The 23,335-nt window shown below is 38.0% G+C and overlaps 1 protein-coding gene across 2 annotated transcripts in view; it reads left to right on the top strand.

Moving 5' to 3' along the window:
- Positions 1-48: 48 nt before the first annotated feature.
- SCYL2 (SCY1 like pseudokinase 2) overlaps positions 49-23,335 on the top strand; it is a 58,251-nt gene continuing 34,964 nt past the window's right edge. The window contains exons 1-2 of one of the 2 annotated variants that reach the window (XM_007165826.3): positions 49-274; positions 15,809-16,013. In XM_007165826.3, the coding sequence (XP_007165888.2) occupies positions 15,837-16,013 (177 nt within the window). In that variant the 5' untranslated portion in view covers positions 49-274; positions 15,809-15,836. Of the gene's footprint in view, positions 275-15,808; positions 16,014-23,335 lie in introns of those variants that run through there. The other variant, XM_057557058.1, reaches the window with a different exon arrangement.

Genomic DNA, 23,335 nt, shown 5'->3' with positions numbered 1-23,335 from the left:
CCCTTCCGAACAAGCCGGAAGTGACGTCATGCCCGGGCAGGCTGGTCTTTTGGTCTTCTTCCCCCTCCCTTACTCTTCCTCCCCAGTCCCTCCCCTCCCCTCCCCCTTCCCTCCTCCGGTTCCAGCCTTTGAGGCCGCGCGAGTGTGAGAGGCTATGGAGTAAGCCGGCGGCAGTGGCCAGGCGCCGGGGCTGAGCAGGAGCAGCCAGGAGGCGTTTGGGGGGGCGGGGGAAAAGAGCCCCAGCACCGCCCCTCCCGGGGGAGAAGGGGAAGAGGTGAGTGACCCCCCACGGGCACGGAACGACCTCCTTCACCGGCCGCGCTCTCGCTTGGGCTCCCCAGGCAGCGAGAAGGAATGGGGAAGGACCCGCGCCCGGGGTAGGCCTCCCAAGGTCCCCGGGGCTGGCGACTGTTGCTTGGTGACGGGCCTGCCGGCTGCAGGCGGGGCCGGCGGGGCTGTGGGCGCCCGCGCGAAGCCGGGCTCGGGGGGCGGCGAGCTCCGGGGAGCGGATCTGGGAGGCCCGAGTCTCCCGAAGAGGCCTGGAAGCGACTGGAGACCCCGGGCTGGAGCCATCTTCTGGAGGCAGGGCCCCCGGCTCCGGCTCGGGAGCTCGGGTTTCCGTGGTGATCTTGGTTCCCTTTTGGGAAATTGGACACTACTCCGGCACTGGGTGAGAACAGGTCCCCTCAGTTCTGAGGTCCGCCTCTGATAACCTGGGTTACCATCTAGGGCCCTACTGCCCGGCGTCCTTTTCTAACAGTAGCTTTAGTTCTGGAATGGAAGGTTATTGTTTGTGAGGTGGGTGGGGCAGGTGTTTTGTTAAATACACGTTCCGAGGCTCCTGCACTCCTGTTTTTCTAAGCGGGAGAGAAAGGATGGAAGAAGGTTGAGACCCATGAGGCTTGCAAAAACTTGGGATCCGACTGAATGCATAACCTATGATCAGTTATGAAGGGGACCAATATTGTCACGTTAACTGCCATAACAGTCTTCCTGAGACTCCAGACTCAAGCGACTTAAAAGCACTATGTCAGTAGTGACTTACAATTGTAAGTCGCAAACTAGTATTTTTGTAGATCAAAGTCAGGAATCATCTGTATGACTTTTCTTTGCAAATTGGATTCTATGAGTAAGAAGTTTTCTAAGTCGCATTCGCAAGCCTCTCCATTCTGGAAAATTAATATAGTTTAAGGTTAATGCTCCAAACCAACCTGTCACTGTAAAACCGGTCATGTTCTGGTAACAGCTTGAAAGTCAGGTGATTGAAGCTTCCTTTTGGACTTTGCAGGCCTTTTTTCGTTTGGCTTCTTATTTTTTGGTTTAAATATTAATTTTTAAAAAGTTTTAAAATAACTTATCAGCTGAGTGTATAAATAGAATTCTTGAGACACTATTAAACTGTAGCCATAAAAGACACTTTCGGGGGACTCTAAAGGAACGGAACCTAAAGGAAGGATCTTCATTCTGTTCAGATCCACTTAACACACATGCAGAAACCTGTCTCTAAGATCCATAAACACCCAATAAAATAAATAGAAGCACATTGTACTTACATACACTGGAATATTTCTGTAAAAATCAACCCCATACTTGGGAATAACTACTCATACTCACATGTTTGAAATTCATGACTTATCCCCCAAGAAAAAGAGGTCCTCTTACTGTGTTTGACTCAAGTGACTAGCTTCATCATGCATCCCTTTCTATAGCAGTAGAGATTTGACAGCTTCCTGTCTCTCAGGCCTCATATCAGTCTCTCTTGAAGTCTCTTGATTTTGCCTCTTTGAATATCTCTTGAGTCTGTATACTCCTGGTCTTCATACTAGTACTCTAGTTCCAGCCACCATCATTTCTCATTTGAAGTATTTATGGTCTCCTAATTAGGGTCTACCTGCATTTACTGTGTCTCCCTCTGTAGTTTTCCACACCAGACTGAGTGACTTTTTCAAAATGTAGATCTAATCACATCATCTCCATGTTTAAAACTCTTCACTGTTTTTAAGCGCAACTAAAATCTTTAACAGGCTGTTTAAGTCCCTCTTAATTACCTTTGCAACCTCATCTCCACAGCGCCTTCTGGCATTCTTTTCTCCTCCTAGTCACTCTGTTCTTTCTGTTCTGCTTCAGGTATATGGCTTTTGATTATGATGCATCCTTTGCCTGGAAATTCTCTTCCTTTCCTTTTCATTCAGTTAATGCCTGCTCATCATTCAGCTCACGTCAGAGAAGACTTTCCTGATTACGATAGATTCCCCTAATTATATGTTCTCATGACACCATTGCAGAGTTGCCATGCTTATTAATACTTAATAAATTAATGAGATTTCCCTAATCTCCTGATACTGTGTAAGTGCTTAATAAATGTTTTTTAAATGAAAATTCATTGATTGCTTACTAAATGTGCCAGGAATTGTACTAAGCATTTTCTGTGTATCATCTTTAATCCTCACAACAGTCACTTGAGGAATGGTTGGCAATTCCCTCTTTAGAAAGATTGGAATTAGTGTTAGGGAGGCTAGTTGGTGGTCATAGTGCTTGTATCTGGCATTTGAACCCAGATTTTGTTGCCACTGAAGATTGTGTGCTTAATTATATAATTCACTGTGCATCAGAATCACCTGGGGAACTGCTCAAAATATAAATGCCTTGACTGCACATTTATGGATTCTGATTCTGAAGGTTTGAGATAGTACATAGACATCTATATGTTTTAACAAGTTACCCAGTCATTTAGATGTTATTAGATGTTTTTAGATGTTCACCAGAGTTTGAAAATCATTGCTTTGGAGTTTGAAAACCATTGTTTTAGACAACACTTCAGTGCTTTATGAGTTTCAGTTTTCATACATTGTACTACGCTGTGTTTCAGATTTTATATGCTCTTAAATCAAGGAAAAACTGTAGTCCTAGGTAAGTGACCTTAGTGATCATTTCGTCTAATTTCCTACCCAGTTATTCCTTTTCCTCTTTCTCTGGCTAGAGGAGCTGAATAGTGAGACACTGCCACCCCAGTGCTGTTGCTACTTTTTTTTTTAAATTAATTAATTTATTTATTTTTGGCTGTGTTGGGTCTTCGTTTCTGTGCGAGGGCTTTCTCTAGTTGTGGCAAGCCAGGGCCACTCTTCATCGCGGTGCGCGGACCTCTCACTATCGCGGCCTCTCTTATTGCGGAGCACAGGCTCCAGACGCGCAGGCTCAGTAGTTGTGGCTCACGGGCCCAGTTGCTCCGCGGCATGTGGGATCTTCCCAGACCAGGGCTCGAACCCGTGTGCCCTGCACCGGCAGGCAGATTCTCAACCACTGCGCCACCAGGGAAGCCTGCTACTTTTTTTTAATTTCAATAATTTCCAAGTATCTGGTTGACTCCCTGTAGTAAAAGCTATACTAAGTTCATGGGCTGGAAGTGCCTTATAAAGAGTTGGATTTAATCTCTCCTCAAATTTTACTTATTGTTCAAATTAGTAGTTTGATATTTAAGTATATGTTGCCTTATAACCTCTCATTCTGCTTTTAAAATCTTATTGTATACAAACTTAATGATAGAAACAATGTTTTACTTCTTGTTTCTCCTGCTGCACCTTAGCATGGTGTTTTCCACCTCTTCTGTACCCAGTAGTTTGTTAAATGGATGTGTGCTTCACTGTACATTGCTAAGTCTTCTTAGTTTTTGTTTTTGTTTTTTTTTAAGAATTTCACATTTATTTACTTATTTACTTATTTTTGGCTGTGTTGGGTCTTCGGTTCTGTGCGAGGGCTTTCTCCAGTTGCGGCAAGCGGGGCCCACTCTTCATCGCGGTGCGCGGGCCTCTCACGATCGCGGCCTCTCCCGTTGCGGAGCACAGGCTCCAGACGCGCAGGCTCAGTAGTTGTGGCTCACGGGCTTAGTTTCTCCGCGGCATGTGGGATCTTCCCAGACCAGGGCTCGAACCCGTTTGCCCTGCATTGGCAGGCGGATTCTCAACCACTGCGCCACCACGGAAGCCCGTCTTCTTAGTTTTTTATGTTTGTTTCTTAAATAAGGTGTGTCCCCTGAAGTAATCTGTTCTAGCTCAACTTATAATAATTAGATACCTTCTGTAGTTGTAAAGAGAATGATTGTATTGAGCTGGTACAATCTTTGTTTCCTGAGTAAAATTAAACATGGTTTCTGTATAGGCCAAAGAATGTTTTTAACCATGTTTTAAAAACTTATCTTTTAAAAACTTTTAGTAATCTGTAAGCCCCCCTACAAGAAAAAAAAACACGTATTTCAAAAGTATATCTCAGGATCATCTTTATATCTAAACAGATAAGCACTGCATATAGGAGTATAGGTACAAAACTTGGTATTACCAAGTTTTATGAAGCATTTTGTCAAAATTATTTGTCATGTTAATGTAATTCTTATTTCAAATTATAAAATTTTATGAGTATTTGTGCAAATGACTATATAAGTGGTATTTTAAAATTCTCAGACCCTTGTACCTCTTTAAGGACTAAAATTATTTTGAATTCATTTGTAGTTTTTTGTGTTGTTTTTTGTAGTCAATGTGTATTATTTTGTACTTGTTTAAAGTCTAGTCGCTGTAACTAACAGTTACTAAACATAATTTCATTATCAGATGTAATTACAGTAACCTTTTTATTTGCATTATGGTGTTTCCAACAAAAAATGCAAGCTAATTCTACTTATTGTTCAAATTACTAATAAAAGAATATTTTATTCTTGGGGAAGTAGAAAAAGGGACTTTTTGCAGTTTTGCTACTTGAAAATTCACAAAGTTTTATTTTATCCTGCTATATCTAGAGTTTATGAGTAGGCAGAACTGAAAGAATTGCCAGTTCCTTTCAGCCACCTGCCATCAGGTGCCGAATACCCAACTCACCTTCTGCCAGGTGCGTGTAAAATCTAGTATGAACAGATTCATCTACTGGTTTTAGTAAAAGCCAAGTGATGGCTGAATCAGATGGTAGGGAGATATAATCTTGGGATCATACTGAAGCTGCCCCAAATCTTATTTTGGCTGGGATTTACAAGGGGAATATTGAATTTCAAGTGAATTCTACTAAATGGTGTACAAGGGACAATCACTTATATGAATAAATATTTCTATCACTTATAATTTTGTCTTAGAGAAATAAGACTTCTTTATTCATTAATCAAGTGAAATTTGAAAAGCTATCATTTTAAGAAAATATATTTGGTCTCTAGGTTTCTTACATGTCAAAGAGCTATTGCCAATAATTCAAAATCTCATTTAAGCTCAGATCTTATTTCATAAACTCATTCATTTCATTTTTTCCTTAGCCTTCTGTTACTCTCATGATATACTTATTCTTTTTTTTTTTTTTTCTCCGTTCGTCAAAGTAGCCTTCTGTTACTCTCGTATTCTTTTTTGGTCTCCTTGGGTAACCTTTTTCAAGCCCATAGTCTTAACTACTATACTGCTTTAAGCTCATGGTGCCCACATTTTTATTTTCAGCTGAGACATTTTTTTCTAAGTTTTTGGCCTGCATATCTAAAAGCCTCCTAGCTATATATGCATATTAATGTCATTCAGGCAACTCAACTTTAACATGTCCAAAATTGAGTTTTTCCTCCCACAAAACAAGCAATTGTCTCCTATAGCCTTGCCTTGGTAAATGGCTTCATCCTCCGCCTAGGCTCTGAAATGAGAGACTTGATTGGGATTCCTAGTTTTGTCTCTGTCCATTATCTAATTATCTAGTTGGTCACCAAGTTCTCTTAGTTCTAACTTTTCTTAATTTTTCCTTTCCTCTCCTTCCTTACTGCTATTTCCTTAATTCAGCAACCTCTCCCTCTTTTAAAGTTTGTTTAAAATTTGATATATGATACATTAAAATGCATAATGAAGTTTAATATGTAATTATAAAATAAATATCCATGTAACTAACACCTTTAAAACACCCTCTCCACCTATTGTCTCTTTCCTATCTTCCCTATCCCTATTTCCAAGTGTCCTTGCCTTTGTTTTGTTTTTTTTGTTTGTTTTGTTTTTGTTTTTTGGCCTATATACATTCTGAATTACGTATGTATAAAATTCCTGAAGTACAAATTGACACTCTTCAGTCTTGTCATATTCCCTACTTCCACCCCTAGTATATCTTTCACTTTGCATGATGGAGTGATTGATCATTTTACTCATGCCTGAAACCTATCTGTGGCTTATAATAGCTTGGTTTCTTACTACTTAATGCCCTTGGTAACCTGGCTTTTCTAAGTCTCCTTTGCCATACTTCTCTCTTTTCCTCCAGTTTTTATCCGAACTGCTAGTTTTTACTCCTACACTTGTCCCATTCTCTATCTATCTAGTTCACTCCTCCTCCCCTTTAAAGACATCTATGGTTTTGCTGTTTTGGGGAAACTTTCTTCTGTCTGTTCCTCTTCTTTTTGTTCTTATAGCATCTGTGTATGTATATTCTGTAGCATTTTATTACTGTAGGATAATAATGCTGTGGTTGGTTTAATTCTCTGTCTCTTACCTTTGATGGTAAGCTCTTTATGGCTTATTTTTCCTTTACTTCTTTCTTCCCCAGTTTCTTATGTGCTATCAGGTACATAGTGGGTGCTCAATAAATATTAAATAATTCACCGGATTAATTTCCATGTCTATTTCTACCTTGTGTACACCAGTATTGACTCTGGGTGATGGATAGGCATCTCAAATTTGACTATTAACTCTGAAAATATCCTTTGTTTTCATACTGAACTATTTATAGTTTTCAAATCACATCATGTATAGTCTTCCCTCCATGTCTTGGCACGTAGTAATCCTTCTTTCTGGAAGCTCCTTCCCTTTTCTCCTACCTGAAAAACACTTTTTTTTTTTATTGGAGTATAATTGATTTACAAAAAGCACTTCATTTTTGAGCCCATCTTCATGTTCCCAAAGCATGGTACATTCATACCTCTAGTTAATTGCTATAAATCTTTGCAGGTCTGAGTCTGCTACTGGACTGAGTCCCTAAAGATCAGACATGTTTCCATTTACATCTATATTTCCAGTGTATGGCAAGTGCATGGCATGTAATATGTAGCTACTCAGGCAGAGTTAGAGGAAAGTATATGTAGATTTTAAATAGCGTTTTTATGTCTCTTCCACCTCCCCCTCAAAATCAGCAGCAGATGTTCATAGAGAACAACTTGGCGTGGCAATGAATGTTTTCATAATGCCAGTAGCAACATTTTGTAACTGCTTACAGAAATGCAGCATTAAATTTAAAAAGGAAAGTGAATTTTTATTTCTATTTACAGATAGTTCAAATCTTTAATAGAAAGTAAATTATATGAATATAATTTAATTAACTGAGAAAATAAGACAAAAACTAGTGCTACCTTAGCCCAGTGGCCTTCCAAATATTTTTGCTTGTGTATTCTCTAAATAATTTTGTAAGACGTTGTACTTCTTTTTGTGTTTTAAGTTGATGGCATCTGAATTTTTTTGTCAAGGGTTTAGATAATTACAAAGTATCTGATTTCTAGATTGTGGTATATTATGATTATGTTTTACTTTTATCAAAACCTTGGAGTTTTTGCTTATTAATTGAAATAAATAAACTTGTTCCTATACACCCCTGTGACGACTATCTTGTTTCTTAATTGTAATTCTCTGACAGATAAGGCATTGGGTTTTGCTGTTAAGAAATAAAGCACAACCCTCTTCAGAATGTCTTACCAAACTTCTTTTTGCTTTACTCTTAAGAGACTTTCAGGATTAATGTATTCTCAAATTGCATTTTTCCTTTTGGCATGCCTGCCAAAGATTTTTATACCCAGGGAAATACCCTATAACAAGACTGGGATGGCTGAGAAAAATATTTTACTTTGGTCAAGTGGGAGAAAACTGTGAAAAAAGAGTTGGTTAAGGAAAATTTTCAGGACACAGACTTGTTCTTAGGCAAATCAATTTTTGGAAAGAATACACATGGCAGGTGAAGGTTTGAAGAGTGATAGGACTTGAAACCTCTTTCTGTGCCATGGACCCTTAAACAATCTAGTGGACCTGTTCTCAGAGTAACATTTTAACAGCTTGTCAGTTTCTTTCTACAGAAGCCTCTGGGATTCTGATTGGACAGCATTGAGTCTATAGATTGATGGGGAAAATTGACACCTTAACAATATTGAGTCTTCCATTTCCTGTACAAGTTTTTAAGTCATCTTCAGTTTTTTGCAGAAATTTTTGTTATTTTCATTGTACAAGTCTTTGTGTCTTGTCAGATTTATCCATAGGTACTTCATGTCCTTGAAATGGTATTTTTTAAAATTTGCTGTGTTTATTGTGTTTATTTGCATCAATATTTGTCCTTTACATTTTTTACTTTCTTTGCAAGTCAAATTTTTTTTAGTTCCTTAATTTTTTTTTTTTAGTGGCATTTTTTTTTTTTCTCTAGTTGCAGTGAGTGGGAGCTAGCTACTCTTTATTGTGGTGCACGGGCTTCTCACTGTGGTGGCTTCTCTTGTTGCAGAGCACGGGCTCTAGGCATGTGGGCTTCAGTAGTAGCAGCACGCAGGCTCAGTAGTTGCGGCACGTGGGCCCCGGAGCATGCGGGCTTCAGTAGTTGCAGCGCATGGGCTCAGTAGTTGTGGTGCATGGGCTCTAGAGCACAGGCTCAGTAGTTGTGGTGCACAGGCTTAGTTGCTCTGTGGCATGTGGGATCTTCCTGGACCAGGGATTGAACCCATGTCCCCTGCATTGGCAGGCAGATTCTTAACCACTGCGCCACCAGGGAAGTCCCTGTGTGCATCCTTTAAGAGTGAAGTCTCTGTTTCCCTCAGTCCTGTGGAGCTCCTGCAGTTGAGACCTGCTTGCCTTCAAAGCCAGATGCTCTGGGGGCTTCTCTTCCCAGTGCCAGAGCCTTGGGCTGGGGAGCTGATGTGGCGCTCAGAACTCTCACTCCTGTGGGAGAACCTTGGTAATATAATTTTTCTCCAGTTTGTGGGTCGCCCCCCCAGGGTGGTATGAGATTTGATTATGGCGTGAGTCTGCCCCTCTTACCAGTCTCATGGTTCTGTCTTTATGTCTTTAGTTGTAGAGGATCTTTTTGGGTAGGTTTCAATCTTTTTCAACGATGGTTGTGCAGATTGTTGTGATTTTGGTGTGCTCAAGAGAGGAGGTAAGCTTAGGTTCCTTCTACTCCACCATCTTGGCCACTCCTCCCTTCAAAATGGTATTTTTGAAATTTCAGTGTTCAATTGTCTGTTTCTAGAATATAAGAATAGTCTTTTTTAAAAAAAGTATTGTTTTTGTATTCTGCCATCATGCTAAACTCACATATTACTTCCAGTAGCTTTTTTGTGGATTACTTCTGACTTCTCTGTACATGATCATGTTGTTGAGAATAAAGAATTTTACTTCTTCCTTCCCAGTATGTATGTCTTTTTTATTTTAATTTTTTTTTAAAATTTTATAGCTACTTTATTTATTTATTTATTTATTTTTGGCTGTGTTGGGTCTTCGGTTCGTGCGAGGGCTTTCTCTAGTTACGGCAAGTGGGGGCCACTGTTCATCGCGGTGCAGGGACCGCTCTTCATCGCGGTGCGTGGGCCTTTCACTATCGCGGCCCCTCCCGTTGCGGGGCACAGGCTCCAGACGCGCAGGCTCAGTAGTTGTGGCTCACGGGCCCAGCTGCTCCGTGGCATGTGGGATCTTCCCAGACCAGGGCTCGAACCCGTGTCCCCTGCATTAGCAGGCAGATTCTCAACCACTGCGCCACCAGGGAAGCCCCCCAGTATGTATGTCTTTTATTTTGTTTTCTTTTTTTGCTTTGGCTAGGACCTCCATTAGAATACTGAATAGAAGCGGTAAAAGTAGGTATCCTTACTTTGTTCCCTAATTTAGGGAGAAAGTGATTAATCTCTTATCTTTAAATGTGAAATTAGCTATAGGTATTCAAAGGTGCCATTTATCAGGTTGAGGAAGTTCCTTTCTGTTCTTAGTTTGCTGAGAGTTTTTATTGTGAATGAGTATTGAATTTTGTCAAAAAATTTTTTCTGCCTTTACTGAGATGATCATATATTTTCTATTACCCATTATTCAGTTAATATGGTGAATGACATGGATTTGTTTTTGAGTGTTAAATCAATGCATTCCTGAGATAAATTCCACTTTGTTGTGGGGTTGGATTTGTTGGATGTGCTAATGTTTTGCTGAGGATTTTTACCTGTTGATGATGTATATTGATATGAAGTTTTCTTGTGTCATTATTTGGTGTTGGTATCAGGGTGATACTGACTATAGAATATGAAAGTGTTCTATTGTCTTCTATTTTCTGGAAGAGCTTATATGGACCTGGAATTATTTCTTCCTTAAATGTTTGATAATATTCAGCAGTGAACCCATCCGAGCCTGGAGTTTTCTTTGTGGTGAGAGTTGTAGTTATGAATTGCATTTCTTTTAAGTAGGATTATTCTGACTTTCTCTTCAGTTATGGTAGTTGTACCTTCCAAGGAATTTTTTCACTTTATCCAAGTTGTTGAATTAATTGGCTGGCATAAGATCATCCATAATATAATATCTGATTGATTTAGAATCTATAAGCTCTATATAGGAATAGCATCCATAGGATTTCTTCTATTTCTGATATTGGTCATTTGTGTTTTTAAAAGTTTTCTTAATTTAGCTAGAGGTTTATCTTTAAAAAAAAAAGTGTGTGGCTTCATTGATTTTTCTTTTTCATTTTTCTATTAAATAGAGTATTAAATTACATAAAATTCAGTCGTTCCATTGATTTCTACTCTTTATTTCCTTCTTTCTACTTATTTTGAGTATACTTTTCTCTTTTTTTCCTAGCTTCCTAAGATAGAAGCTTATACCATTGATTTTGGATTTTTTTAAAATAAACATTTAAAGCTATAAATTTCCTGTGGGGTACTGCTTTGCCTACATACCACAGATTTTTCATTTTCATTCACTTCAAAATATTTAAAAATTTTCTCTGTGATTTCTTTTTTAGCTCTTGGGTATTTAGAAGTATTGTTTAATTTCCAGATATTTGCATTTTTCTAGATATTTATCTATCACTGACTTCTAGCTTAATTTCATTGTGGTCAATGAACATATTTTGTATTATTTCAGTAGTTTTAAGTATTTTGAGACTTGTTTAATGGCCCAGCATATAGTCTATCTTAGTGAATATTCCATGTACATATGAAAACAAAACACATTCTGCTTTTGTAAAGTGGTGTTTTAGGTCAGGTTATTTGATAGTGTTCAAGTCTTCTACGTCCTTATTGATTTTCTGTCTACTTGGTCTCTCTGTCCATTTGCTAATGAGAAAGGACCCATGAAGTCTCCAACTACACTTGTGGATTTGTCTATTTCTTCTTTCAATTCTGTCAGTTTTTGCTGCATTTATTTTGAAACTCTCTTATTTAGTGTGTACACATTTAGGATTGTTATGTCTTCTTGAGAGTTGACAACTCTGTCATTATGAAGTGTCCCTCTTTGTCTTGAAGCCTGTTCTGCCTGTTATTAATATAGCCACTCTAGCTTGTATATTTTCACATTTTTTTGGTTTTAAATCCTCTTGTAAAGTGTGTTTAAAGTGGGTTTCTTATAAACAGCATACAGCTGGGTCTTGCTTTTCTAATCTAGTTTGATAGTCTCAGCCATTTAACTGGAATTTTAAATCATTTACATTTAATGTAATTATTTATATGGTTGGATTCAAATTTATTATCTTGCTATTTATTTTCTGTTTTTCACATTTGTTCTTTGTTCCTTTCTTCTTTTCCTACTTTTTTTAAATTAATTCAGTTTACTTTAGGATTCCATTTTATTTCCATTGTTAGCTTTTTAGCTTTGTCTCTTTATTATTTTAGTTATTACTCTAGGGTTTATAATATGTCTTTAATATGCCACAGTCTAACTTCAAATGATGTTATACTACCTCACATATAAGAATATTTCAAAAATATACTTCCATTTCCCCCCTCTCTTTTTTTTTTTATAAATTTATTTATTTTTGGCTGCGTTGGGTCTTCATTGCTGTGCATGGGCTTCCTCTAGTTGTGGCGAGCAGGGGCTACTCTTTGTTGCGGTGTGCGGGCTTCTCATTGCAGTGGCTTCTCTTGTTGCGAGGCGTGGGCTCTAGGTGCGCGGGCTTCAGTAGTTGTAGCTTGCAGGCTCCAGAGCGCAGGCTCAGTAGTTGTGGCATACGGGCCCAGTTGCTCTGTGGCATGTGGGATCTTCCCAGACCAGGGCTCGAACCCATGTCCCCTTCATTGGCAGGTGGATTCTTAACCACTGTGCCACCAGGGAAGCCCCCTCCATTTCCCTTCTCTTATCCTTGGTTTGTTTTATCATATTTTTACTTCTACATATATTATAAGCACAATACATTTTTGTTATTTTTGCTTTAAATGATCAGTTGTCTTTCAAAGATAACATGAGAAGTTTTTTATATACCTGCATAATTTTTATTTTCAGAGTCCTCCATTCCTTTTGTAGATTCAGATTTCCATCTGGTATCTTTTGCCTTCTGTTTGAAGGGCTTCCTTTAATATTTCTTATAGTAAATATATGGTGGCAACAAATTCAGGTTTTCATGAAAAAGTCTTTGTTTCACATTTATTTTTGAAAGTTTTTTTTTTTTCTTTCCCTCATGGCTTATAGAATTCTACGTCAGCAGTTTCTTTTAGCTCTTTTGATACCTTATTCAGTTGTTCCCTGGCCTTGTATAGTTTCTGATGAGAAGTTTGGGGAAAATTCTTATCTTTTTTCCTCTGTATATAATTTGCCTATTTTCTCTGGCTGCTTTTAAGAGTTTTCTCTTAATCACTGATTTTCAGCTATTTGATATGACATATTTAGGCATGGTTTTCTTTGTGTTCATCCTGCTTTGTGTTTATTGAATTTCTTGGTGCTGTATAGTTTTCATCAAATTTGGAAATTTTTTGGCTATTTTTCAAATATTATTTCTCCCCTTTCCCCCTCATTTTTGAGATTCAGTTATATATGTTAGACTGTGATATTGTCCCACAGGTCACTGAGACTTTGTTCATTTATTTTTTTCCCCAGCCTTTTACTCTATCCTCAGGTTTCACTGATCTTTTTTTCCTACATTGTCTAATCTGGTAATTATATCCTCTGAGTTTTTTATTTGAGATATTTTTGTCTCTAGAGTGTTCATTTGATTTTTTTTTAATATTCCATTTCCTTTTATTATAGTCGTGCTTTCCTCTAAATACTTGTTTTGCAGGAGAAGAGAGAAGCAAGAGAATAGTCATGTCTCAGGTCTCTGGTGAGTCCCAAGACAGGCTGCCAAGTGAGGGTCCTTGGCTTCCTGTATGGAAAGAATTCAAGAGCCAGCCAAAGTAAAGTGAAAGCAGGTTTATTTAGGGAGATAAACATTAAAATTGGCAGAATGCAGACTGTCTCAGAAAGTGAGAGCGGCCCTGGGATATGAAGTTGTTAATTTTTATGGACTGGGTAATTTCATATGCTAATGAGTGGGAGGGTTATTTCAACTATTTTGGGAAAGGGACAGGGATTTCCAGGAACTAGGCCACCACTCACTTTTTGGCCTTTTATGGTCAGCCTCAGAACTGTCATGGCACCTGTGGGTGTGTCATTTAGCATTCTAATGTATTACAATGAGCATATAATGAGGCTCAAGGTCTATGGGAAGTCAGATCTTCTGCCATCTTGGGCCTAACCAGTTTTTGTCATATCCTCAATGGCTGTGTCATTCTTTTAACTGTTGTCCCCTGACCTCTTCCTTCCTGTCTCACTTGGACATATGATAGTTTTTTATATCTTTGCTGCTAATTCTATAAGCTCATTTTGGAGTCTGTTTTTATTGACTGATTTTGGTCTTGGTTATGATCACATTTTCTTGCTTCTTGGCATGTCTGATAATTATTGATTGCATACTGAACATTGTGAATGTTGTATTGCTTAGTATCTGAAATTATTTTTGTCTCCATTTCATGAGTATTGGGTTTCATTCTGGTAAGCAGTTAAGTAATTTATGATTAGTTTGATCATTTGAGGCTAGCTTTTTAGTTTGTTAGGGCAGGTTTAGGATACTTTAAGAATGGTTTATTCTATACCAAGGCATAGTCCTTCTGGGGTTTCTACTGAATGCCTTTAGTGATCAATGAGGTCTCTCCACTCTAGCTTGAAAAATTAAAAGATTTGCAGCCCTGTATGAACTCTGTAACTATTCAGCTCACAGCTCGCTAGTTGTTCCTTGTCTGACCTTCTTACTGAACTCAGGTTCGGCTGCTTGCTGCTTGAAAGCCAATACTTGAGAGGCAAGTGCTGGTAAGAACGGAAAGGTGCTTTATTCAGGAGGCCAGCAACTTGAGCACATGGCAGACTGGTGTCCAAAAACCCAACTCCAAAGATTCTGCTTGATCATGAAAGTTTTTAAAGGGAGAATCATTTGGGGAGGGGATCAGTCTAGTTTATCTTCCACTGTGTACAGATTTTCTTCTGATTGGTTGGTGGTGCGGTAACAAGGTGGTGTTCCAGGAATCTCATGCTCTACCTGAAGTTATAACCCTCTTCCTGGGTGGGGGTGGGGGGCCTTAGTTCCTGTAGAAGAACTCAAAGGTAGTGTTATGTATATTCTTTGAGGACCAGGACCCTGCCCTGAGGCTGCATTATTGTTTCTTGACTGCTCCTCTTTTGTTTCTGCATTCCCTCCCTTCCCTGATAAGCAATTGTTTGATTTTGCCCTTTGGAACTCAAGGAAGGTCAAGGGGGCTGAATGAAGCCTATTTCCTACAAACAAGAAATGGGGGGACACAGAAAGTATTTGTACCTGAGAGGGCCCCATAGGGTCCTGCTCCGTTTCAACCTGGTGAAGTTGCACACTATGTATGTGCATCTTAGTATTCAACAAAGCATCAGGGGGATCCCTGCCAATTTCTGGAGTTCTTTTTCAGCACTGTTCCCTTCTCTTTTTTTTCCTTAAAACAATTTTTTTTCCTCTTCTTCCCCCTTCTCTTTGAAATTCTATCTCAGAAGTCCCAGCCATCTCAGCATCATTGAATACCAATTTCTTTCCTCAACTCCTTAATTCAGTTAGACTATGCTTGGGATTCTTTTGTCTGCTCCATGGTTTGCAGTGTGCCTCTAGGCAGAAAGCTGGGGCAACCCTAGAATTCACCTTGTTTGCTTTCTCACTGGGATCACATGGCCTGTGCTGCCTGTTCAATATCTGAAAACATTTGTTTCATATATTTTGTCCAGTTTCCAGTTGTTGAGGAGGGAGGGTAAATATAGTGTTTGTTCCTCCATTGCCACCAGAAATGTATAAAATCTGAAAAATATTTTACTACCTATTGCTTGTTCATGTGTTATTGTCCTTTAGCTTTTTGTTTAGAAAATATTCTTAAGTGATTTCATAGTTCAACAGTGATTATTTTAATAGTGGACAAAACTTTTATGAAATACAAATTTATTGCTTAGTATAACATTAGAGCCTTTCAGGTTTTATATAGTTTTTTTTTTTACTGTGAAGAAAGATTCAGACCCTCTACACCACTTTAAGTCTTAAAGGGTCTTATAATATGGACCATGTTATATAGTTGAGCAACATTCATGTTAGTGTCAATGTGAATATGTCTTTTCTCTTATTGGTCTGTGACAATTGAGGTTGAAGCACAGTTTGGTTCCTAGACTTAAATTTGCATTCAAGTATATTGGGTTCTCTGAAGGCAAAACTAACATATAGCTTTTGTTTCTATAAGATTGTTTTGCTCATTGTTTGGGGTATATTAAGCTTTCAGACTAAATAATGAATAAATAAAGAAGTAAAAACAAATGATCTGTGCTCTCCTATCCCCCTATGTTTCTAGGTAACTATAACTACCCAGAATTGCAGCCATGGAGTCCATGCTTAATAAGTTGAAGAGTACTGTTACAAAAGTAACAGCTGATGTCACTAGTGCTGTGATGGGAAATCCTGTCACTAGAGAATTCGATGTTGGTCGACACATTGCCAGTGGTGGCAGTGGGCTAGCTTGGAAGATTTTTAATGGCACAAAAAAGTCAACAAAGCAGGTAAGTTTTAGTTTAGAGTCCAGTTGGAAACAACACACATGCTAATAAGTACCATAATGTGCATATATGCATTTTTATGTTAAGAAATGCTAAAAGTAATGGGTTCTTTAGTTGTCATTTCATCTAATGAAGTCATAGAAAAACAAATGCTTTTAAACATGCCCTTGAATCTCCTGGTTACAAATACATTGTTTGATATATCATCTCATCTTGTACTTTAATTTTGTTTACTTAATAACAAACATATCAGTTGTACAGATGAGTGTATTAGATTTTAATATTTAGCAAAGTGGGGTTTTTTTATTATTTTTTAAACATCTTTATTGGAGTATAATTGCTTTACAATTGTGTGTTAAGTTTCTGCTTTATAACCAAGTGAATCAGCTATACATATACATATATCCCCATATCTCCTCCCTCTTTTAGCAAAGTGTTTTAGAATAAAAATTGCCATGTTCCTTTTTATCTTTATCAATACATTATGACAAAATACTCAGTTAAATTTTTCTAACATTCTTTTTTTAAGCATCCTTATTCCCTCTTTTATTCTATAGCCTTATAGAAAATAGACTTCTATAATATTTTTTCATATTTATTAACACTATAGTTTTTACCATCAGGGGATACATTTGTGACATATAATCAGTAGTATGTTTGAGGGTATATTGATTTAAAAGTTATTTTAAAACTTCTTTTAGTGAAGATTAGTTTGAACGAGTTGTATTTTTATTTTTATTTTTATTTGACTTAAGAGACCAACAGACGGTTCTTAGAAATGTGGAGGATTGTTAGTGTTAAATTTTACTAACAACTTTCTGTTGGAATTGTTAAAGAATTGAAAAATCTCCAGGTTTAAAACCTTTGTGGAAATATGTTCTTTAAAAAGAAGAATCAAAAAAGAAAAATCACTGTTTCCAAAAGTACTTTTACTTCCCTATACGTGAAACATATTGAATTTAAGACATGGGATTTAATACACATATTTTCCAATGACTATCAAAATTGTACAATTGTGGGTATGCATTGTGACTTTTCCAAAATCAACTTATTTCCCAAACAAGTATATTAAAGACAGAATTGGCTTTGGTTATCCTTTTATGAAGGAGGAATCTTGGTTCTATGATAGATTGCTGGTATGTGGTTTGTACCTGACCTGTAAATCTTGTTTTTATTGCCATTTGGTTAGAAGTCTTTAAGTCCAAAGTTGATCTTTATCTTAAATATTGATTGGTCATTTTTTAAAATTTTTTATTTATTTATTTATTTATTTATTTATTTATTTATTTATTTATGGCTGTGTTGGGTCTTCATTTCTATGTGAGGGCTTTCTCTAGTTGCGGCAAGTGGGGGCCACTCTTCATTGAGGTGCACGGGCCTCTCACTATCGCGGCCTCTCTCGTTGCGGGGCATAGGCTCCAGATGCGCAGGCTCAGTAGTTGTGGCTTACAGGCCCAGCCGCTCCACGGCATGTGGGATCTTCCCAGACCAGGGCTCGAACCCGTGTCCTCTGCATTGGCAGGTGGATTCTCAACCACTGTGCCACCAGGGAAGCCCTGATTGGTCATTTTTGAACATTGTTTTCTCTTTCACCAAGAGCTCATCCCAAAAATAAATGGTTTCTTGAGTATTGATTACTTAAAAAGTTATGAATGAGGTCATGAAGTTATATAAATGACCAACCTCCAACACCAGCACAAATTGCTTTTATAATCAATTATATAAAGGGAAAATGAAAGAACACCAAATTTACTAAATTTTGCATTGTTTATTAAGGACGTGATAACATAATATAGTGTCTTTGTCCTTAGCCAAAAGAGTTCTAGGTGTTTGTGTTTATATCATTAGTTCATATGCTGAAATCCTCTGTTAATGTTGGAGCTTCTGTTGTTGCTCATAGAACATGAGAACCAGGCACAAATAATAGATAGTTGATTAGATATTATACATTAATACAGCATTTCTCAACTGCTGACTTCCGGAACTGAGTTCTCTTATGAAACTTTAACTGTATTCCTTTTTTCCCCCAAATTTATTGCTTTGAGGAAAAAGGTAGTTTTAGAATATATCATTGCTCTCTGTGGATATGGTTTTTGAATTTTCTTTTGCCTCTTTCAGACCTCAGAGGGTCAGAACTCTGAGTATCCTGTCTGGACTGCTGGCTAATTCCTTAAGGGATAGCTAAGTCTCTAACCACTTTGGCACTGAAGCCTCGTTTGAATTTCTCCCTTAATTGAAAAGTTTTAGTTCTTTTTTCAATAGCCTCATTTTTATTAAAAGGGAATCAGAGAAAATAGATAATCTAGAGCTATACTTAATACAATATGGTAGCCATACGCTATATATGGCTTTTTCAATTAATTAAAATTTAATAAGATTAAATGCAGTTTCTTTATTGGACTAGTCACATTTCAAATGCTCCATAGCCACATGTGGCTCATATTACCATATTGGACAGTGCAGGTATAGAACTTTCTATCATCACTGAAAGTTCTATTGGACAGTGCTGATTTTAGAGAAACTGGGAGAAAAATAATGGAAAAGGATACTCTGCTAGTCCTTTTCTTCCCCCTTAAAGGGACATTGAGACTGAAGGCATCTTTCTTACCCTCTCAGCTTTATTTGATTTAGCATACAGTGTACTTGACTGTAGTTGTGTTTTATAGTAGAATATATGATCTCAAATTTGACTTTGAGGTAAACATCGGGTAAGAGACTTTGGGCTAGGAGATTCTCATACCTGTTTTTTTTTTAAAATAAAGTTATTTATTTATTTATTTTTGTCTGTGTTGGGTGTTCATTGCTGTGCGTGGGCTTTCTCTAGTTGCCGCAAGTGGGGCTGCTCTTCATTGTGGTGTGCGGGCTTCTCATTGTGGTGGCTTCTCTTGTTGCGGAGCATGGGCTCTAGGCACGTGGGCTTCAGTAGTTGTGTCACGCGGGCTTCAGTAGTTGTGGCGTGCAGGCTTCAGTAGTTGGGGAGTGCGGGCTTAGTTGCGGCATGTGGGATCTTCCTCGACCAGGGCTCGAACCCATGTCCCCTGCATTGGCAGGCAGATTCTTAACCACTGCACCACCAGGGAAGTTCTCATACCTGGTTTTAATAGTTAAAAATATGAAAGTGTTTTCTGTTGTTACATGGCAGTGAAATAAATACCATGGTATTTAAACCATTGCATTTAAAGTTTAAATCTTGTTCTTTTCTCCCATTTCACTTTTTTTACATGATCTTCAAAAAAAGTATCATAATTTCACATTGTCCAAAAAAAAACCAACAACAACAACAACAAAAAACACAACAGTATTTCCAAGTTAAAAGAATCCTTGTATTAGTATTTTTTGGGTTTGCATACCCCTTTAAAGATTATCTGTGTATTTTTTCCTAGGGTTATTTCATTTTCACATTAGTACATGATTAATTATAATTTTCAGATCATGTAGAACTTCTAACTTTTTAAAATTTATTTTTATTTATTTTTGGCTGCGTTGGGTTTTCGTTGCTGCACACGGACTTTCTCTAGTTGCGGTGAGCTGGGGCTACTCTTCTTTGTGATGCGCAGGCTTCTCATTGCAGTGGCTTCTCTTGTTGCGGAGCACAGGCTCTAGGTGCACGGGCTTTGGTAGTGTGGCGCGTGGGCTCAGTAGTTGTGGCTCCCGGGCTCTAGAGCGCAGGCTCAGTAGTTGGGGCACACGGGCTTAGTTGCTCCGCGTCATGTGGGATCTTCCTGGACCAGGGCTCAAACCCGTGTCCCCTGCATTGGCAGGCGGATTCTTAACTACTATGCCACCAGGGAAGACCCAACTTTTAACTTTTTAACCTAAATGTTTGAAGCCGTCTTAGAAGAGTAGTAACAATAGCACCTATGAAACTGATGAGAAAAAGTACATATTTATGAAACTTGGAATGCAGCAAGATAAAGAATTGATAAATAAAAAGTTACTTGCGCCTGGTTACTTGTGCCTTCATTGTACCTGATTGGACATCTGTATTACTAGTCTGTCTTTATGCTTCCAAAAACCAATTTCTGTTGCTTTTTATTATTTTTGAAAGACATTCATTGAAGAAACACCTCATAGTGAATAATTTATGAAAGTGAAATTAAGAATTCTAAGAATCTTCAAGACAAGAGTATAGTTGATTTTTTGCAGTAAAATAAATTTCTTAGACCAGTTTTGTATATAAAATGAGCCGTTAAGATTTTTTTTTAAAATATTTTTAGATTTTATTTATTGATCTATTGATTGATTGCTATGTTGGGTCTTCGTTTTCTGTGTGAGGGCTTCCTCTACTTGTGGCAAGCGGGGGCCACTCTTTATCGCGGTGCGCGGGCCTCTCACTATCGCGGCCTCTCTTGTTGCAGAGCACAGGCTCCAGACGCGCAGGCTCAGTAATTGTGGCTCACGGGCTTAGTTGCTCCGCGGCATGTGGGATCCTCCCAGGCCAGGGCTCGAACCCGTGTCCCCTGCATTGGCAGGCAGATTCTCAACCACTGCGCCACCAGGGAAGCCCTGAGCCGTTAAGATTTTTAAAAGTTATTATTCAGATAAACTTAACCAAATACAACATGTAAACATGTTGAAATGGATAGATCTTTAAATATAGCTTATTAGCACTCAAAGCTACTATTTAGGCTCAAGTGCTATTTAGTTTCCTTTTTGAGTGTTTATTTAGAAGCAGCTCTTAGTTCTTTTTTTTTTTTTTTAAATTTTTATTTATTTATTTATTTATTTATTTATTTATTTATTTATTTATTTATGGCTGTGTTGGGTCTTCGTTTCTGTGCGAGGGCTTTCTCTAGTTGTGGCAAGTAGGGACCACTCTTCATCGCGGTGCGCAGGCCTCTCACTATCGCGGCCTCTCTTGTTGCGGAGCACAGGCTCCAGATGCGCAGGCTCAGTAATTGTGGCTCACGGGCCTAGTTGTTCTGCAGCATGTGGGATCTTCCCAGACCAGGGCTCGAACCCGTGTCCCCTGCATTGGCAGGCAGATTCTCAACCACTGCGCCACCAGGGAAGCCCAGCTCTTAGTTCTTAACCATTACTCTTCCTAGAATGTCTTTCTAGAGATGCTATAAAACATTTCAAGGTGACATTTAGGGAATTTAAATTGTCTAATTTTTAAAATATAAACGTATTTTTAAGAACTCACATATGGAATAGTGCACAAATCATGAGTGAGCAGCTTTCTGAATGTTCACAGTGAACACACCTGTGTAACCAGCACCCGCATCAAGAAAACATTGCTAATACTCATGTCTCTTCACATTTATTACCTCCCCCCACCCCAACCCCGCCCCTTCTCTCCAGGGGTAACTGCTCTCCTGTCCTTTGACACTTAGGAATAATCTTGCCAGTTTTGGAATTTTGTTTAGGTGGAACCATGGCATGTACTTTTGTGTTTGGCTCCCTTTTCTTAAATTTTATTTATTTATTTATTTATTTATTTATTTATTTATTTTTGGCTGTGCTGGGTCTTCGGTTCGTGCGAGGGCTTTCTCTAGTTGCGGCAAGTGGGGGCCACTCTTCATCGCGGTGCGCGGGCCTTTCACTATCGCGGCCCCTCCCGTTGCGGGGCACAGGCTCCAGACGCGCAGGCTCAGCAGCTGTGGCTCACGGGCCCAGCTGCTCCGCGGCATGTGGGATCTTCCCAGACCAGGGCTCGAACCCGTGTCTCCTGCATTAGCAGGCAGATTCTCAACCACTGCGCCACCAGGGAAGCCCAGGCTCCCTTTTCTTAAATTTATTTTCATGAAATACATCTATGTAGTTGAACATAGCAATTTTTCTTTTCATTGATATATAGAGTACTGCTGTGAACATTGTTGTGTGCTGTTGGCATATATGACATGTTACCTAGATATGGAATTGCTAGGTAATAGTGTATGTATTTGTTCAGTGCCAAAAAGCTTTCCAGAGTGTTTGTACCAATGTACACATCCATCAGCAGTTATAGTTCTCCACATCTCTGCCCAAACCTTTCCATAGTTAGTCTTTTGAACTAAAAAGGGCTATTTAATTTTTGAAAATTCAGTGAAATATTTCCTGCTCCCCTACCTCTTGAACTTTTGTAATGTCTAGTAGATAGTTGCTGGGCTTAGAGTTTATTCTGCTGTATTTCTCTTATAGCTTTGAAACTGACTTAGTCTTTCTGCAGAGTAGCATATTTAGGACTAAAATGGTTTTATAAACATAGACTCTTTTCAAACATATCCTTATTTCCTTTTTAAAGAATATTTAAGAGAGATTTCTGAGACAAATGCCCTGCACTGGATTTCATTCGCTTTTCTAATTTTTAATTAGACTTTATTTAAACAAATCATTAAAGGGAAATTTTTTTGGTCAAACTGTATATATAAGTGAGAAATGTTTGCTTCATATATATGTCCTTTAAAATGGAAATACCATCACCATATCTGTTAGATAGGAATACTATAACTATAAAGGCTGCTAATATATTTAAATAATTTGTAATAAAAGCACTACATAAATAGTTTCTGTCCCACCTGTATATATAACTTTTACTTCTTTTCAAGTAGAAGAATAGCTCAACATTTTGAAATCTCTTTCAACTCTCCTATGTCAAGCCAAGGGATTTATTTGGGGGGAAAATGTTTTAAAAAATACGTGTGTGTGTATGTATGTTTATATATAAAATTTTACCTGGTTCTCAGGCTATTCACGCATTTATTTATTGAGCATTTCTGTTTATCTTGACACAAGATTCTGTGTTGCCAGGTGACTACTCTTCAAATGGATTTAACATTTATTAGGCGTCTTCTAGTGTCCCACATTTACTACGATCTTTTTTATCCAGTTTTGGAGTAGTTCTTTTTTAAAAAAATAAGGCAATTTCAGTCTTATTTTGCCTTAAAAGTCATATTTGTTGGCCTATTTCTTTTGCCTTGCTTCATAAGCTTCGTAACACCCCTAGTTAAATTGCTATTCATATGAGGATAATAAAGATTGATCGATTTTTTAAAATTATGCAGTCAAAATTTACCTATTCATATTTATCCACTCTACCACATGTGGGCTTGGACACAGTCCCTTCCTTATTACAGAATTTACATTATGTTATTCTAGATGCCAGTGTTCATGGGGTAAAGCTTGCTAATATTGTGTAGACAGAGGCATAATTAAATTATTATAAATAGTTAAATTCTAAAATATTAACAGCTTTAATGTAAAGGAAACCATTGTGCAAAGGTGAATGTGCTAGTCAAGTTGCTTAGATCAAAAATGATCATAGACTATCTCTAATAATTTTAAGGAGTATATCTTGTTATCCCTCAGTCATCTCAACTTATTTTTAACTTAATCTAAATAAA

Source organism: Balaenoptera acutorostrata, chromosome 11 (assembly GCF_949987535.1).
Source record: "Balaenoptera acutorostrata chromosome 11, mBalAcu1.1, whole genome shotgun sequence".
NCBI classification, from domain to species: Eukaryota; Metazoa; Chordata; class Mammalia; order Artiodactyla; family Balaenopteridae; genus Balaenoptera; species Balaenoptera acutorostrata.
Note: the sequence above shows the minus strand (reverse complement) of the source record. Positions and strands in the feature narration are given on the sequence as shown.